The 17,068-nt window shown below is 48.4% G+C and overlaps 1 protein-coding gene across 1 annotated transcript; it reads left to right on the top strand.

Annotated features, from left to right (window-relative positions):
• Window positions 1-14,139: 14,139 nt before the first annotated feature.
• IL4 (interleukin 4) lies at window positions 14,140-16,278 on the top strand. Its single transcript, XM_032125364.1, has 4 exons — window positions 14,140-14,283; window positions 14,503-14,550; window positions 15,890-16,021; window positions 16,180-16,278. Exons 1-4 carry the CDS (start codon window positions 14,140-14,142, stop codon window positions 16,276-16,278), a joined length of 423 nt encoding a protein of 140 aa, XP_031981255.1.
• Window positions 16,279-17,068: the final 790 nt, after the last annotated feature.

The raw sequence follows: 17,068 nt of genomic DNA on the forward strand, positions 1-17,068 counted from the left end.
GAAGCCACGCAAGCCCTGAGGGGAGGGATTTCTGGGTCCCTGTTTCTTTGTAATCAAGTCAGGGGCTACCTTGAATTCTTGGTAAGTGTCCACAAACAGAAGCTGGACTTAAAATTCTTTGAAACCTCAGTCAATGGTGTATGACCAAAGCACAATTTCAGAGGAAGAATCTTTAAACCACCATGAAAGAAAGTTAATTTCTGTAACATCAGGACATTTCTCCTTGGCAAATGTTTGAGTGAGCCTTAGAACATTGGATGTTGTCTTCCTCCTCTGCCAGGGTGCAGGAATCCCTTTTTTTTGCAGGGATAGGGAGCAGTTGACATGGGAGGGGTGCAAGCAGACCTGGCTTGTATGGACAGGGCCTGGGGCTGGCTGAGCATGATAGACCAGAGCCTTTGCCCCTGGAGATGGTGCAGCTGTGCCCCTCACATTACCATCACACACCCCCAACATCACCTCCTGAGGGGTCTGGATATCTGCACAGAAAAGGACAGAGCCCAGTATACCCCTACTCTGGTTCTTCTCTATGGCAAAGGCTCTTAGGCCTCAGCCTTGGCCAGGGTGAGTGGCAGTAGGTGCCTTAAAGTGTGATGGCAGAAACCAAGATCTTCAGCTAAGGATTATTTCCACCTAAATTTTCTAAAACTGGAAGCTACCAGTGTCAGGGTGACCCCAGTCATCGGGAAACCACTCAAAGATAAGAAAATGAATGGGACTTCCTAGCAATTACGCTTTCACCAATTCCCCAAAAAAGCAATGAACACACAGCTGGGGGGGGGGGGGGGGGGAGAGTAGGAAAAGGAAAATGCTACTACCCTGCATTATGTTTGCAGTTTTAAATAAGAAGCTTCACTGACTCTAGTACTACTTCCTGAAGGGAAATTTTCTTAAAGATACAATCAACAGAAAAAAAAATGCTTTGTCTTTTCAGATTTTCCTGTACAACCTATTTATTTTAGCATGACATGTACACCCCAGCTCTGCACTGTCACCAGAAGCAACTCCCCAACCTTTGTAAGTTCTGTCCTACTTTTTCCCAAGTTAAGGCCATAGCTCACAGTTCTTCCATGAAGTACTTTGGGTACATTTTTGCCTAATCAGCCTTTCCCAAGTTTATGCTCACACATACTTTGATATTAAACATTTTGCCAGAACATAGGGAAAACACAAGAAATGTAGTGGGAAACCAACCTCTCCTATATCAAATAAATTAAAATGATAAAAAATAACCCACTGAATAATTTGAATAATCCATAGGCTCCTTGACAGCCAAAAGCATGGAAAAGAGACTCTGCCAGCCCCATGGTTTTCATGTGGACTAGAAAACAAAAAACAGGCTTATGTAAATTAAGTGTAGGAGAAACTTCAAACACTTTCATGATATTCTGCTGTTGATGGGTACCTTGGGACAGTGAGGGCACAAATGGGCCCGACTGCTCCAGCCATGGCGGTGCTGCCACCTCTCCCATGCCCACCGGAAGCAGCAGCAGATGGGTACAGTCAGCCGCCCCCAGCGCCACGTCAAGGGGATCCCTGCTCTGCCACAGCTTCCTGCCCTGTCACACAGGGACAACCTCCACCCACGGCGGGAGGGCTGGAGGGGAGGGTGGCACAGGAGCAGAACATCCCAGGAGAGGTGTTCTTGCCCCTACGTGATGCTACACAAAGTGCAGAACCAAGCGGAGATGTTCTATGGCAAACAAGGCACAGATTTATTGCTGTAATTCACTGGGCAGGTGGCAAAGTGGTGAAGAAAGTTTTTGTCTACTTCCCATTTTGGGTGGAGTGGGGGTGGATTTTCAGCAGGGAGATCACAGCACCCATCCTCCAGACAGCAATCCATGCACACACCTCACAGAAACAGGCACACACTCAGATACATGATGGTTAAAAGCCAAAAATAACAGCTGCAAAATAACAGTATCAAGTCAGCAGAATTGCCGTTGGTTCATGAGCCGAGATTCAGGCAGTTGCCTTGGATGGTAATTGCAAAGCCACTTATCTGAGGGCACCAAACACCAACTCTGCCTGTTGGCCTGGAAGGGTTGATTGAGTGCAAATCCCTTCCAAGAAATTTGGTCTGGTTGCAGCCTCAGTTCTGGCAAATGCTTTTGGAGCCAGGGATGTACAGGAGATGGAGGGCTTTGGCATGCACCACTCAGGTAAGAGACTTTCGTTCCGCCTCTGTGCCACAACATCCATTTCTTCAGTACCATGACGTATTTTTGCTTTATCTACACTAAGCAAGGTGCCAACTACTTTCACTAGGAAGAAAACCCAGAGACCTCCAAGACATGCCTGTCTGAACATTTTGTTTCTAATTGAAATTAACATTAGTAATAGAAAACCAATACTTCAATTTTCTGATGCTTACTTCAGTATTATTTCTGCAGTATAACTCTGCTGCCTGTTTACAGACTGCTGCATAACACCTGCCCCAAAGTACTTTCGATTTGCAAACTTCAGAGAAGATTAATTGTTTTAATTTTTTGTTAATAAAAACTGCTTTATGGCCTGCCTGAAGTAAACAACTGACTTACTTAACTCATTACTCCCAGCTGCAACTTCTCCAAGTAGCTTCCTCCTACATGCCATGTTTTAGGCAAAGAGCTTTTAGGTGCCATAGAATTACATTAAAAAACACAAGCAGATGAGATTATCTACAAATAAACACCACAAACTAAAGCAATAAATATAGATGATGCTTTCAAAAGCTTAATCATTTGCTGTCTCCCTGCAACTTTGCATTTAAATGTCACACCAAGTATCATCTCATCTATTTCAGTATGACAGGGTTTGCTGCCCCCGGGCAATCTGCCAGGAGCCAGCGTTTACTCTCTGCCTACTGCAAGATTACACCTTTGGGGAACGCCACACAATTTGCAAATTCTCCTTCATCTGGCTCCATACTGTAATTTGATCTACGCAGGAAAAGTAAATTGCTGGAACTGTAGTGCACCCTTCTCTCCAGCTGCAGCAGCTGAAGGAAGCAGGAAGGTTCCAGCACTGCCAGCCCTGCACAAGGGAAAACTCAATGTTTATAAAGCCAATAAACCCAACCACTGATTCAAGAGATACTACATGTGCTGATGCTACACTTTATGCCGTGACCCACATTTGGGTTTTTTCAGTTTATAAAATGTTTTATTTAATTGCTCTGCTAAGTAAGGATCAGCACACATGAGAGAACAGCCTGGAAGATGTGTTGGTGGCTTCTCCATGAGGATTTCATAAAAGTCAACGCCGGAATAGTGTTGGAAATGAGAAAATGGTTAGTAGGGTCATCCAAAATCAGGCCCTCAAGGACAAACTGAAGTTATTTATATCACCTCAGTTAAAGCATCTGCTGGACCTTCTGAGTTCTGACATTGTTTCTCAATGCCGTGATCCTATCCTGTCTCTCCAAAAATCCTCCACCTGCCACAGGGATGAATTTGGTTGCTAAAGCAAAGGTGGGAAGGTGACTCAGTTGCCTCCCTTCACTCAAACTGCCAGGGAGAGGGAACTGAGCATGAGGAGACTGCAGGGAAAGGAAAGGCACCCAGGAGAAGGAGGTGCCCTCCTTGCCAGCCATGCTGGGGTCCTCTTCCCATCCTGAGCCAGGGATGGCTAAAGCAGCTGGGCGGGAACATTCCCACCCCTCCTGCCTGCCAACTGCCACTGGGATGGCTCAGTACGAAGGTGAAGCTACTGTCTGTTTAACTGGGGAGGCACGAATTCAGCCTGGCTAAAATTATGGAAATTATTCACCCATTCCCTACAGAGCCAGGTTAGAGAAGAGGACGCTGCCATAGGGAGCTGTAGCCCCTGGATATCTGACAGCCATTGGTCATACCTATTTCTTTCCTCTGATTTCCGTCAATTCCATCCATGTCCCCCAATGTCATCCCATGCTGGTCATGGCCATGGCTGCAGCCAACCCCTCTGGTCTTCATTTGTGTGCGGTGATTGTGGCATCCAACCTTGGCTTTGCTGCTGGAAAAAAAAATATAAAAGAAAGAAAAAATCCATGGCTTTGGGTACAGAACAAAGCAAAATTTCTGGGTTTGGTTTCTGGGTGTCTTCAGATGACTTCTCCGTTTTCTGGTGTCATCATCAGAGATGCAGCTGTGGAAAGGCTCAACCAATGCTGGCCCAACGTGCACCATCGCCCCCTGGTCTCTCCTCCACATGGGGGCAAGAGGAGCACAATGTACCTAAAATAACCACCTGGATAATTTCTCTGAATTGGTTGGGACCTACTTGGGGTGGCTTGAATCAAGCATTAAGAGCATGGGGTGGCAAGGCAGGGTGGGGACACACCTCTGGGACCCCTCTGTTTTCTGCCTCTGGCCACAGCTGGACATACACGGCAAAAAACAGCAAAGCAAAACCATCTCTTCTATGACCAGGAGACTCAGTTCAGGCTAGACTCACATACGTGGGGTTCTGTGTCTACCTTGATCAGCAGCACTGGGTTCATGGTCATGGTGTCCCAGCACCCCAGTCCCTTTGGGAAGGACAGCTTGACTGACCAACACTCTTGGAAGGAGCTGTTTTGGTTCCCTGCAGGTCCCATGCTCCTGGTGGGTCTGATCCCCTCTCACATGAGCCTCCCCCAGTGCTGTTTCTCAGAACCGGGCTCCACCTTCTAGGTATCATTTTCTACCCCCACAATGCAAATTTACACATGTGAGCTTTTCCCATCAGCAGGTTCATGTTGCAATATCAATAGTTTGGGGAAGGATTTTATCTGCCTTTGAGGGAGGTGACATACACTCTCCCATGCATGGTTTGCGGAGTCGGGTAATCCAAATCATGGGAACACTCTCCATAGCCGTCCATAGCCCTGTGATCCCACTGGGACACTGCGCCAGGGCACAGTGATGGGACTATAGAACATTTCCTGGGGTCACAGTGCATCCTGCTCCAGCAGTTCAGCTCAAGGGAGCCAGGGACACTGGCTTTGGGACAGGTGGACATGACAAGCTCTGCACTGTGCAGCCCTGGATATACACCAGGCCCTCCACCTGAAGTGATGGGAACACTACAGGGTCCCACCTGCCTCTGAACCAGCCTCTCAAAATCACAGGAAATTCAATGACTGGGAACTGTCACCATCTTTTTTCAGGAAAACAAATTTTTTCAGGCTAGTACAGGAACAAATGGTGAGTGCTGCAGTCCAGTCCTGCCACTGCAACCTTAGGCCAATGGTCATCCCACAGAGAAGGAGAACAGTGAAGTGGGAAGAGGTTAATTTGAAATATGAAGTTCAGGCTTCCTCAGGCTCTCTCTGGCTCTGTGACACCTTGACTTGACTGAAATTTTGGAAATTAAAAAAAAAAAAAGGTTTAAACTTAAATGTTTCTACCTTTTCTAAATTCATTTAACAATTTGCACTATTTATAAGCCTCCAAGCAGGTACCAGCTGAAGTTGGGCTTCCCTGGACAGGGTTTGCCTCAGCTGGGGGAGCAGCACTGCAGGGCCATGGGGAGCTAGTGACAGCAGAGCCACAAGGTGCTGCTTCACCTGTGCATGCAGGAGGATGTAGCAAAAGTCATTTAAGAGTCTGGAGAAGAAATGAACCTTTTGCCAAGTCAACTTTTTTTGCCACAAAATTTCTGCTGACAACACCAGCCATAGTGGGAAATAACTATGGGTTTGTGTCTGTTCTCCTGCTCAAGAATATGGTGGTCTGAATCCCTGAACTATTGTTGATTCTCTGATGTCCCCTTGGAAGGTGTGAGAGGGACAATGTGGCATGGCATGGGATGGTGTGGGATGCCAAGCTGGGCACTACAGGAGCCATTGTCCCACAATGGGATTTGTGTTACAGAGCTAAGTCCTTTTTGAAACTAAATACCCACGTGCCAGAAAACACCCTCAGCTATTTCTTCCTTTACAAACATGAGCACTTTTATTTTGTTTTTGCATATGTTTAACATCTTGATAAAAGTTTTGAGGTTTTCTTTTCCTTCAAATCTTTGACAACTTGAGCTTACTGGGGCTGCTGTTATTATGGCCAAAGGACATGAATTTTTCTGGCACACAGTTCAGCTCTTCCTCTCCAACAGCATCCCTGTGCCAGGCCTTTCCCTGAAACGCTGCCATTGCCCATGATCCCCCTTTATGCTGGTGGTGGCCAAGCTGCAGCACAGGGCACTGAGGTCCCAGCATGGCCCAGGGACACTACTAGGAAAAGGAGCCTTGCAGGAGGAGAGGTCCAGGTACCTGCTGGTGTTATGTCATCCTCCATGAGACACCAGCACCCAGGGCAGGAGCCTGGCAGGCATCCAGCCATGCACATTCTAGAGGTGGTCCTTCTGCATAACTGTTTGTCTTTTCCATCGTGGAGACCAGGAAAGCACCAACGGGTATTCCTCTGCCTTGACTTTACTCAAGCCTTGCAACGTGCTTGGTTTGGTCCTGCACATGTCCATGGTTTTCCACATGCAGCACATTACAAACATGCTCGATAGTAAATAGATCCTTGAACATCAAAAAGAAAATCTCATCTTCTCATCCCAGTATCTCCTTATCTATCAGTTAGGTGATTAAAATCTGCATGTATATATAGAATAATAGATAACGTTATTCAAAGTATAGAGAAGTTTTTGCCACCATTACGTAATGCCCTTCTTTGGGGTGTCTCACTTCCCACTGCATCCTCTGCTGCACAGGAAGACACCTATATTTGGCAGTAGCAATGGAGACGCAGGTCCTTTTTCACACTATAAAAATGGTGCTGTCTCAAGCAGAGGCAGAGAGGCCCTGGCCATCCAGCCCAGCCAGCACAGGACGTGCTCAGACAGCAGTGACAGGATGCTCCCCTCACTGAAGACAACTTTCACTCTCCTCTCCCTGCTCCAGCTCATCTCTTCCAGAGCCATGACTCCATCTCCCCAGCAAATACTGAAGGAAGTCATCCTCCTGATCCAACAGCTCAACTCAGCAGTGCAGGTAAATGCTGCTACACCTCTTGGCTTTGCTTTGCTTACTCGTTATTGATGATGATGATAATGTTCCTCAGTGTCCAAGGCCGGGCACTGGCACTGCCACCACAGGTGCCTGCTTGGGTGGCAGAAGCCCTTCCCGCTGGCTCAATCCACTCCATCCCACCTCCTGCTTGGGGCACCCTGGCCCGTTTCAGCCTAGACTTTGTGGGATCAGCACTTGAGTTGGTGGTACAAGCAGCTTCTGGGGTCAGGTCAGATGAAGTTTTCCGCCTGATGTTAGGTACTTTGCAGAAAAAAAGTCCTGAGGAACAAGAAAACCCTCTGTCAGGGTGACAGAGGCAGCTCGGGGATGTGGACATGGTGGTCTGGGCAGCGTGAGCTGCCAGAGGGTTCCTGCTGTACTCCCACTGAGCACACAGGGACTCTCCTGCACCTTCCCAGACAAGTGCTGTGCAAACCCAGGTCCTGTGCCCAGGAGCCTGTTTGGAAACAATTTGCTGAAAGATGGATCTCAGTGCTGGCAGCACCAAGGGTGCATCCACACCATGGCCTGCTGGAGAGGGATGGAGACACAGTGCCCCTTCCTGGCAGAGGGATGATGGTCTTATAATGACAGTCTCATAACCATGACTCTCCCTTGTGTTGCCTCTCCAGGTCCCCTGCAATGACACCCGAGTGGCACAGGTCACCTTCATGGATCGAAAGGTAAACACCTATGCAGAGATAGGCAGAAAATGCATTTATCATAAACCCACACATAGTCAGGGCCTCCTCCCCATGGGGGACAGCACCTGTAGCTGAGGTAGCTTTATTAGTCACTGAAGGGCTGCTCAGTGCCAGTCGGTGGGGCAAGTGTATGGCTGGATGCTGGCTGTGCCTGAGCACCTGCCTCCATCCCACATCTCTGTCCCCCAGTTCCCCCCAACCCCAGCCATGGGGCACAGCCCAGGGCCCAGGTCACTGCTGTAACATGAAAGCAGCTTAGGAAGTCACTGTGGAACCTCCTGCTAGTCCTGGACACTTGAATAAGCAGCTTCAACTTAATTCAGCTACATGGTTCTAATCATTCCCCTCTGTGTTCCCCAGCTGCCGGACCAGGAGCTGCTGTGCCAGGCAGACATGGCACTCACCAAAGTCACCAGGTGCAAGGAAGTCTATGAGCCACTCATCACCAACCTGAAGCGCCTGCATGGCAAGAAGGTAAGCAGGGGCTGCACCTCCCCCCTCGTTCTGTGCTCCGCGGCTCTGGCCCCATGGTGCCTGTGGCCCCACACCAAGGGTACCACAGGGCTGATCAGAATTTGCTCTCTTGAATTTGGCCAGAGCTGGGCATTGCAAACCTGAAAGTGATTCAGGATAATCTGCCTCTATCTATCAGTCCCCACCAGCCCCAGGCCCCCCAGACCAGTGGTCATGGGGGTCACACTGCTGGGCACAGGGGCCAGATGCTTGTTCTGAGCAAAGGACAATTCCTGAGATCCCGGGCCAGTATCCTCACCACTCTGAGTTATTTGCTGAATTATTTATGTGGCAACGGGGGCAAACAAAGCATCCGTCTGGGCTGGGAGCCTAGCTACCCACTGCCGCAGCAGCTAAATCGTGCTGCCAGCTCTAATGTATTTACACTTTTCCTTCCCCAGAACTGCTTCCTGAGAGATGAAAATGAGATCTACCTGCGCCACTTCTTGCCAGCGCTGGGGAACTTCACCCAGGGGATGTACAGGCGCAGGGGCTCGTCGGCTACACAGTAAGACAGGCACGGCTGCCAGCCCCGAGCCCCGGGATCTCACTGCTGATAGCTCTAAAATACGTTTTGCGGAGTGGTTTTGTTTTGTTTCGGGTTTTTTTCTCTTTTTGCTCCCCGTTTCGTGCAGTTCCTCAGTCCTGCTCCAGCCGTCCTAAACCCAACCAATCCTCACAATCTGTCCCAGAGGGTACGCCGGGCACCTGGGGTCCTCAGCTGCGACGGGAAATGTCCCCTGCACGGCAGGCACCTAACATCTCCCAGACTTTCCGTCCGAGTGCTGTTTGTTAGATATTACTCAATCTTAGCAGAAGCGGTCTCGTTTGGACAAGGCTGCCCTTAACTCTTCCGTGCAGCCCTGCGGCTCATCCAGCTGGGATGCAACAACCCTTCCCTCTCCCCGGGAGGAGGGATGCGGGAGGATTTGCCGAGCCGGGAGGAGCAGAGCATCCTGGAGAGCATCCTGGACCAGCTGCTGAGGAGCCTGAGCTCTTAACTCATTCATCTGCTCCTGCAGCACCTATAAAACCAAAAACAGATTATCTGCTTCCTGTTCCCCTTAGTGACAGGAGGTTTCTTCACAATCATCTTCTCTTCCTAAAGAGATCAAAATCTACGCTGAAATGGTGAATTTTTCACTGATATGCTACTACAGCAGCTGAGGGGAAGGCCGACTTCTGGGAGCAGAGCTGGGGAAGTGCAGCATTCGAGAGCAAAAGCTGGGAGGGGAAACGGGTCAGAGGGGGCTGGAATTGTTACTGCAACTTCAATGTGTCTCTTCTATTGTCAGTGGCTTTTAAATTATTAATAGTGAAGACAGGAGAGTCTGTAGGATAACTTTGAATCTAATGGGTGCTCACAGGCGTCATATTTCTGAAGTTTATTTATTATTATATGTTATTTAAATAACTTATTTTTATAGTGTGTAATCTAAATATTCAAGACCAAAAAGTCCTCGCTGTTGAAAGTTTTTCTTTGCTTGGGACCCAAAATAAAAAGGAAAAGCCAATATTCAAGTGGTTTATTTTGAAATTACTTGGTAGTTCTGTGGAATACAATCATATTTAAAATACTGCTACCTCACTTTAGGGAACTCTTACTGTCTGATTGCCTTTGCACAACAATGAATGAACATGTGCTGATTTGTAATTTATTGTTCTTCTCTCTATTTAAAATATTTGTATTACAAGAGTTAATATATTCAAATTACCATGTATTTGAACGTCTTCATTTTATTATTTTGTTCATATCAACTATGCACTAATGTTATTGAAGTGTCCCAGGGCTTAAGCAATAAACGATTGAGTATAAGAGCTCTTGGTGCCCATGCTTTATGCTGTCAATTCCCTCTTACCTTCAGCATTTCATGTCGAGCATCAGTGGCGCTGCCTCCTTGGTCAGCACAGGGGACTGGGTTGAAGAATGCTGGCATTTTTGGGTCAATGTACAGTAAATGTACCCACTCTGCCACTGAGAGCAAGGCCTCGAGAAAGGAGAAGGCACCAAAGAACCCGCCTGGCTTGGGGCTTAGGAAATTTGTGAAAGGAAGGGGTGGTGGAGGAAGGGTGAGAGCCTTTGTTTGGGAAGAGGGCCATGGGCATGAGGCCATGGTGGAGGGGAGTGTTGGGGTGCAGGCTGTGGTCTGGGGGCAGTGGGGGCTGGAAGGGGAGCCAGCAGGAGCCGAAGCGGAGCTGCAGGCAGGAGAAGGCTTGTCCAATGGGAGAGAGAAGGGATAGGGCTGGCTTATGGACCAACACATGTAGGAAACAAATCCACAAATTAACTGCTGGAAATTGTTATACATGCTCTGTTGGAGTGAAAGCTCCTCTGGACTCAGGCCCAGAGGGAAGCCAAAGCACAGGGGTTGAATTAAAACCTTTGGATAAGCTGAGATACATGAAGTCACATCTAAGTGAAATAGAAAAATAGATTTTTTAACTTTTAGTAGAAATATATGCTAAGTGCCTTAAACATTAAAAAGCTGTAGCAGAGACCTTAAACACAGTTCTTGCTGCAGCAGTGTTACCTTTTCACAGAATTCTTTAGTTTAGACAAAATATAGAGTTATACTGTTCACATTTTTTAGATAGAGTGTTCACATAAACAATAAGAGCTGATAGAAACTGTATACGCAAATCTGTGTAATACCTATGTAACACTTGTGTAAGATTTACGATTGTTAGAATTACACCAGGATAGGTTAAGAAAAGGAAAACTAGAATCATGTATTATTCTTATTGGTCAGTTAGCAAATATAATCCACACTTCTGTAAGAAAAAATATAGAGTATAGAGCATAGAGAGTATAGAGCATATAGAGCATATAGAAGAAGAAGCTGGTTTTTGCCTGTTGTTTGCTGTTGCTGCTTGCATTTATCATGAACCCCCTTCGAACTCTGCCTTCAAGAAAGCTATGAGACTATGAAATAAAGAACTTAGCAGAACAGCAGCTTCCTCTGCTCTCTTACCCTGGTCCAAGAAGGAAGGGTACCCCGTCAAAATCTCAACAATGCTCTAAATGCATGTAATAGGGGCTCAACTGCAGTCTTGGGATTTGCCCTGGATAAACCCCAGCAGTATTAGCACCAGGCATGGCAGCAGCAGATATTCATGAGAACAGAACATGGACAATACCCTCGGGCACATGGTGTGACCATTGGGGATGATGCTGTACCAGGCCAGGAGCTGGACTCAATGACCCTTGTGGGTCCCTTCCAACCCTGCTTATTCTGTGGTTCTGTGATTCTGTGATTCCATGATCCCTGCTGCCATCAGCTGCCAGTCACCACAGGTGGGGTGTGACACCTAGGCAAACCCTCATGGTCCTGTCTCAGTGGCTGTCCTGGAATCGCTCTGGTTCGGGACAAAGAGGGGAGAGCTGAGCTGGTGGCGTGTGACTTTTGGTAGAGCCCAGGCTCAGTGGCCATAGGGATGTTGGTGCTTGAGATTCCTGGGCAGGATCCTTGTGGGATGGGAGATGCTCCAAATCACAGAGCCCAAGGGCTCCAAGAGGAGGAAACTGAGGACACTTCTCTGAATCAAGCACCTTTCTTTGGTAGGGAAATGGGGCAGGTTCATCCCTGCATGGTGGCTGGGATGAGGGCTCCAGAAACACAGGAGACCCCACTGGGGCTGTAGCTGTCCCTCCAGTGAGCGATGGGGCCATCACTGCCATTAGCTCCATCCCACCCTTGGGAAAGGACATGGGAATCTTTTCATTCACTGTTGTGTTGGATTATTGACCCTGGATTGATGTCACGGTCCCAACACAGCCCCCCGTCACCCTCAGCTGGGCAGTGGGGAGAAAACATAACAAAAGGCTTGTGAGTCAGAACACGGAAAAAACACTCAGCAATTACTGTCATAGGCAAAACAGATTCAACTTGGGGGGAAATTAATTTAATTATTTAATTAATTCAATTTATTGTCAATCAAATCAGAGTAGGATAATGAGAAATAAACACTAAATCTTAAAACACCTTAACCCCACCCATCCCCTCCTCCCAGGCTTAACTTCGCTCCTGATCTTCTCTCTTCTCTTCTCTTTTCTCTTCTCTTCTCTTCTCTTCTCTTCTCTTCTCTTCTCTTCTCTTCTCTTCTCTTCTCTTCTCTTCTCTTCTCTCTTCTCTTTCTTCTCTTCTCTTCTCTTCTCTTCTCTTCTCTTCTCTTTCTCTTCTTCTTCTCTTCTCTTTTCTCTTCTCTCCCCTCCTCTCCCCTCCCCTCCCCCTCCCCTCCCCTCCCCTCCCCTCCCCTCCCCTCCCCTCCCCTCCCCTCCTCTCTCTTCTCTTCTCTTCTCTTCTCTTCTCTTCTCTTCTCTTCTCTTCTCTTCTCTTCTCTTCAGTTGTGTAGGGTTTTTCCCCAGGGCACTGCCATTGTTGACAATGTGCTGGGCCTCATCCAGCAGTAGGTTCCTCTTGGAGCAACTGGCATTGACTCCATCAGGCATTGGGAAATCTTCCAGCATTTTCTCACAGAACCCCGCCTTGTAGCTCCCCACTATCAAAACCTTGCCATGCAAACCCAACACAGCTGGTGACTTTCTCATCAGAGAGTGATGCAGTTTTCCACCATGATTCAACCTGAGTAGAGAAAGGTTAAATTTTTCTGTGATTTGAGCATTTTCTCTTCACTGATTCCAGTTTTAGAGCTTTCCACCATGATCACTGGGGAAATCCCTGTGTCTGCAGGGTGGAGCTACTACCTCCATCCACCCTCCTCTCTCTCCTACCTTCTCCAGCACCACTTTTAAGCAGGAATCCTACCACCACCACCACTCATTCCAGACCACTGGGACAGCTCTGGGCATGCTGATGAGGACCCACCATCCTTGAAGGCCATGGATGCAGTCACACAGGGACAGCATGCTCCCTTATCTGCTCTCCGTAACAGGGAGGTAGGAAACAGCCCAGCTCTCCACTGGCAGATCCCTCACAAAGGTCTTTCTGAGTCAGTGACTTCACCTAACTTCATCTGGGGCATCTCAGACCCAGACAAACAAAATTACTCTCAGTCTGGCTACTCCCGGATTCATCAAGTGCTCTCAAGTTGTTATCTGGTGGCAAGTTGCTGTTTGAGTTAGAAAAATCCCTATTAGTTATTACAAAACTCCAAAGTTTCCCAGCTCAGCATTTCTCAGCGCCATTTCCTGTGGGGCTGGCAGAGCCCATTGCCTGAAAACTCAAGCTGATGTTCCCCAAGCAGGGCAGGATGGACAGGGCAGCCTCCAGCTCCCCAAAACACTGGAACAGGGCCACAAAGTCCCAGTTTCCCAGCATCAACACAGCAGGACTACCCACACCAGATCTCTGCCCACAACCCTGCAGAATGCCACACTGGTTTGGGGATCCTGTTTGGCCAGGAGGGGCCCCATCTCTCCACAAATCCCCCGAGGTGATGCCCTGCTCCTGCCCAGGTTTGTCCCCACATGGCTCTGCCATACTTTCTGTTCCTCTCCAGGTTAAGAAACTCAGGGACGGAAATCTGTGTGCAGATGAAGGATGCTTTACATGATCTGAAGATATTCAAATGAAACACGACAGAAGAACTTGCAGGATACTCAAAGGAAAATAAAAAGAAAACTGTTGTTATTGGAGTGGGTTACCCAGTTTAGCTACTTCCAATTCACGGTGTAGAGAAAGCCTTGAGATATGGAGAAATGGAGAATCCCCAAATCAGGCAGCCTTATATACTATGTGACCTGACTCCTGCCACTGTCATCTTACAGTGGAAATTTCATAATGCAAGATCAGAAGAAAATTTTGACTTGCACAAAAAAAGACCTGCTGCTCTCCTAATTGGGAGCAACTTTGGAAAGTGCAGATAAGGGAAAAATAAGTTTTTCCTTCTGGTTCAGCAATTTTACAGTAATAAATTGAGGTGCTTCCTCCAGAGAAGCACACACAGGTACAGATCACAATCCAGAGACTAAGAGCTGAAGGGGTCCAGCCAAAGCAGGTCATGAGCATCCTGGTCCAGGTCCTGCTCACCTTCCTGGCACTGTCAGCCTGCCTGGGTGACGTGGTCACTCCATGGAAACACAGACTACGGACCAACATGCTGAAGGAGAGCATCAGGCTGTTGGACCAGCTCCAACAGATGGAGGTAGGGCTGGTTGATATTTTACCCACTGATGGGAGGGACAGACTATTTAACCAGGCTTGGAGGGAGCAATGCTGAGTCAGAGGCAGGTGATGAGCATGGGGTTCACAGGGCTCCTAGGGCCTGGCGGGTGGATGGACGTGTGTCTCTCTGTGCATGTGTCAGGATGGATCCGTGTTGTCTGGAGCCTGATTGCTCCTCTTCCTTTGTGTCTTGGTAAAGGTTTCCTGTAACAAAATGAACGTGACAAATATTTTTGCAGATGATAAGGTAAGAAAAAAACCCAATCATATAGTCCTGATGAGTACTGGGAGAGGATGCAGGGGGCCAGAGGAAAGCACAGGGTGGTGGGAGGCAGGCAGGAAGACCGGGATCCTGCATGTCCTGGTATGGTGCTGTGGAAGAGCAAGGAGCCCACTGTGAGCCCCCAGCACAAATGTTGGGCTGCCCAGCTGGTTCTCACCACTCCCGGTGCCCTGCACATGTGCCCCCACCTTCCCACACCCATGTCCACCTCTAGCCAAAGCAGCATTGGTGGCTTTTGACCACCCTGGGGACAGGGAAATGCTGGAGGATGGGCAGGGATGGGCACCTGTGCTTGGGCAGCAAACAGAGGTTTCAGCTTTTCAGAAAGGAAGAGAGGAAATCTCCCTTTGCCTTGGAGTGCTGTCACCAGCTCAGGCACCTACACATGCCTGTTGCATGGCATCTCAAGTGCTGGGTAGACACACTATCCCTTTTTAGCCCCTTATCTGGGGGAAGGCTCTACAGTTAGCACAAGATTTAATAGCAAATAATAAGGCTCTGAAAACTGCTGCCTAAGCCAAGCTCCCCAGCCCCTGAGTTCCTGCTTTCACAGAAAGCCCATGCCCTCACCTCATGCCACATTGGGTGGCATCTGAGGCATGCAGTGGCCTTCCCTGGTGGGCTGGAGCTCAGCACCCCTCAGGGGATCCCCACACCCCTTCCGCCACAGGGAGCAGCTGTGGTAGTGAGAAGAGATGCCTGAGATGCTGCACAGCCCCACACTCACAGCTGCGCAGCTCACAGGGATGGGCTGGTCACTTGTTTGATGTGAAAGCTGAGAAAGAGCAGGCAGCACTGGGAACATCCCCCGGGGAAGAAAGTCACATAGTTTTTTTTATTGCCAGCAGCAACTCACTCCTCATCTTCCATGTGTCTCTGCTATAGGACTTCTCAAGCCCCTAATGAAGGCAAACTTTTCCCAGGTACTTTTGTTATTCCTGTAGCACCTCTGCCTGCTCAAACCAGCTTCACTCCCAGGGAACCTGCATGGAGCATCTCCACAGGGTCCCACATCCACACCTGCAGCAGAAGCACGATGCTCCAGCACAGGGGTGCTCGCTGCTGTGCCACACTGCTACAGCTTCTGCCGGGGGTTGGTTACTCCTCACCAGGAAAGGGATGGGAGCAGCATCAGGTGCGCACAGATGGAGCCAGGAAGCTTCATGAAGGCTTTGGCACCTCAATCTGCAATTTTCACCTATCCTTTAGAACAGAAATATATTATTTGTTGTGTTTTAATCTGCTGCTCATAAGCCATGAGCATACAAAAGAGTTTTTTAAAAAGTAATGTGCTTTTTCCCAGAGAGGTAACAATATGGAGATCTTATGCAAAGCTGCCACAATTGCTCAGGAGAGCCAGAGCTGCCACAGGTACCTCGAGGGCATTTACCACAACTTGCTCAGCCTGGTCTGGGGGACCAGAGCAGGGCACAAGGTGAGGCACAATTCCCCCTGCACGGCCCACAGCCCTCAAGCTTCTCCCTCGGTCACCATTTTTGTTTTACTCTCCCACCACTGTTAGCAGCCCATCCCAGGCTGCAGAACCCAATCCTGCCCCAGCAAGCTTCCTAACAGCCTCTTTTCCCATTCCAGAAGCCATGTTCTGTGGCAGCAGGCAGCACCACCTCACTAAAGAATTTCCTCAAGCAATTACACCAAGTTCTCCAAGAAGAGTATAAGAGTCGGAAGTGAAAAAACACTTTTGTTTTTAAACTATGAGCCTATTTTTCAAAGATTATTTATAATAATTCTTTAAATAAATGTATTTTTGGACTAAATGCACTGGCATTACATAGGATGTTACATAAGGCAACAGTTAAGAGAGTTACAAGTTTATGGGCACAAGGGTGGTGTGGCTAGGAGTTGCCAAACAATCTGTCCTGCTATGGCATTAAGCTCATGCTAACATGAGGAACAGAGGTCTAAGCAGAAGGAAAAGCCCAAGAGAAGGCAGAGGGGAGAAGCCAGGCCACAAATGGGGCATGCTCCTGAAAGGTGGGAACTCAAAAGTACATGCTCGAGCTGCAAAGGCAGAAGCCAGGTCTGGAGCTAAGCAAGTTCTCTCCTCACTTTACTTAAAGCCTATATTACTATATATATATATATATATATGGCGCAGCCCATTGGGGCCCAGGAGTGAAGAGGCCAGGAATGTGCAGGGTTTGGTTCATGTATCAGCTGAGTCACAGGACTCTGGGGAGCTGCAGAGGCTGCAGACCACGGAAAACCTGGTACCTACGAGCTGAGCAGGCTGGGAGGCCACAGGCACTGCCAAACAACACAGCTCACGCAGCAAAGGAAAGAGTCCTGAACATTTCCAACTACTGCAGGTAAATTCACAGCACCTGGACCAGTACAGGGTGTGACTGGTTTGTGTAACACGGGAGACAAAGCCAGGACAGCATGCGAAGACTTCTCCTCATCAGCTACACCCCCTCTGCAATACACACACCAGAAGAGGCAGAGCACAGGCAGCACTGAC

Source organism: Corvus moneduloides, chromosome 15 (assembly GCF_009650955.1).
Source record: "Corvus moneduloides isolate bCorMon1 chromosome 15, bCorMon1.pri, whole genome shotgun sequence".
In the NCBI taxonomy this organism is placed as follows: Eukaryota; Metazoa; Chordata; class Aves; order Passeriformes; family Corvidae; genus Corvus; species Corvus moneduloides.

Excerpts from the sequence above, each read along its gene's own strand:
- IL4 (XM_032125364.1), top strand. The coding sequence starts at position 14,140 with ATGAGCATCCTGGTCCAGGTCCTGCTCACCTTCCTGGCACTGTCAGCC. Across the intron at positions 14,284-14,502 it reads ACCAGCTCCAACAGATGGAG|GTTTCCTGTAACAAAATGAA; the intron begins GTAGGGCTGGTT and ends GTCTTGGTAAAG. Across the intron at positions 16,022-16,179 it reads GGACCAGAGCAGGGCACAAG|AAGCCATGTTCTGTGGCAGC; the intron begins GTGAGGCACAAT and ends TTCCCATTCCAG.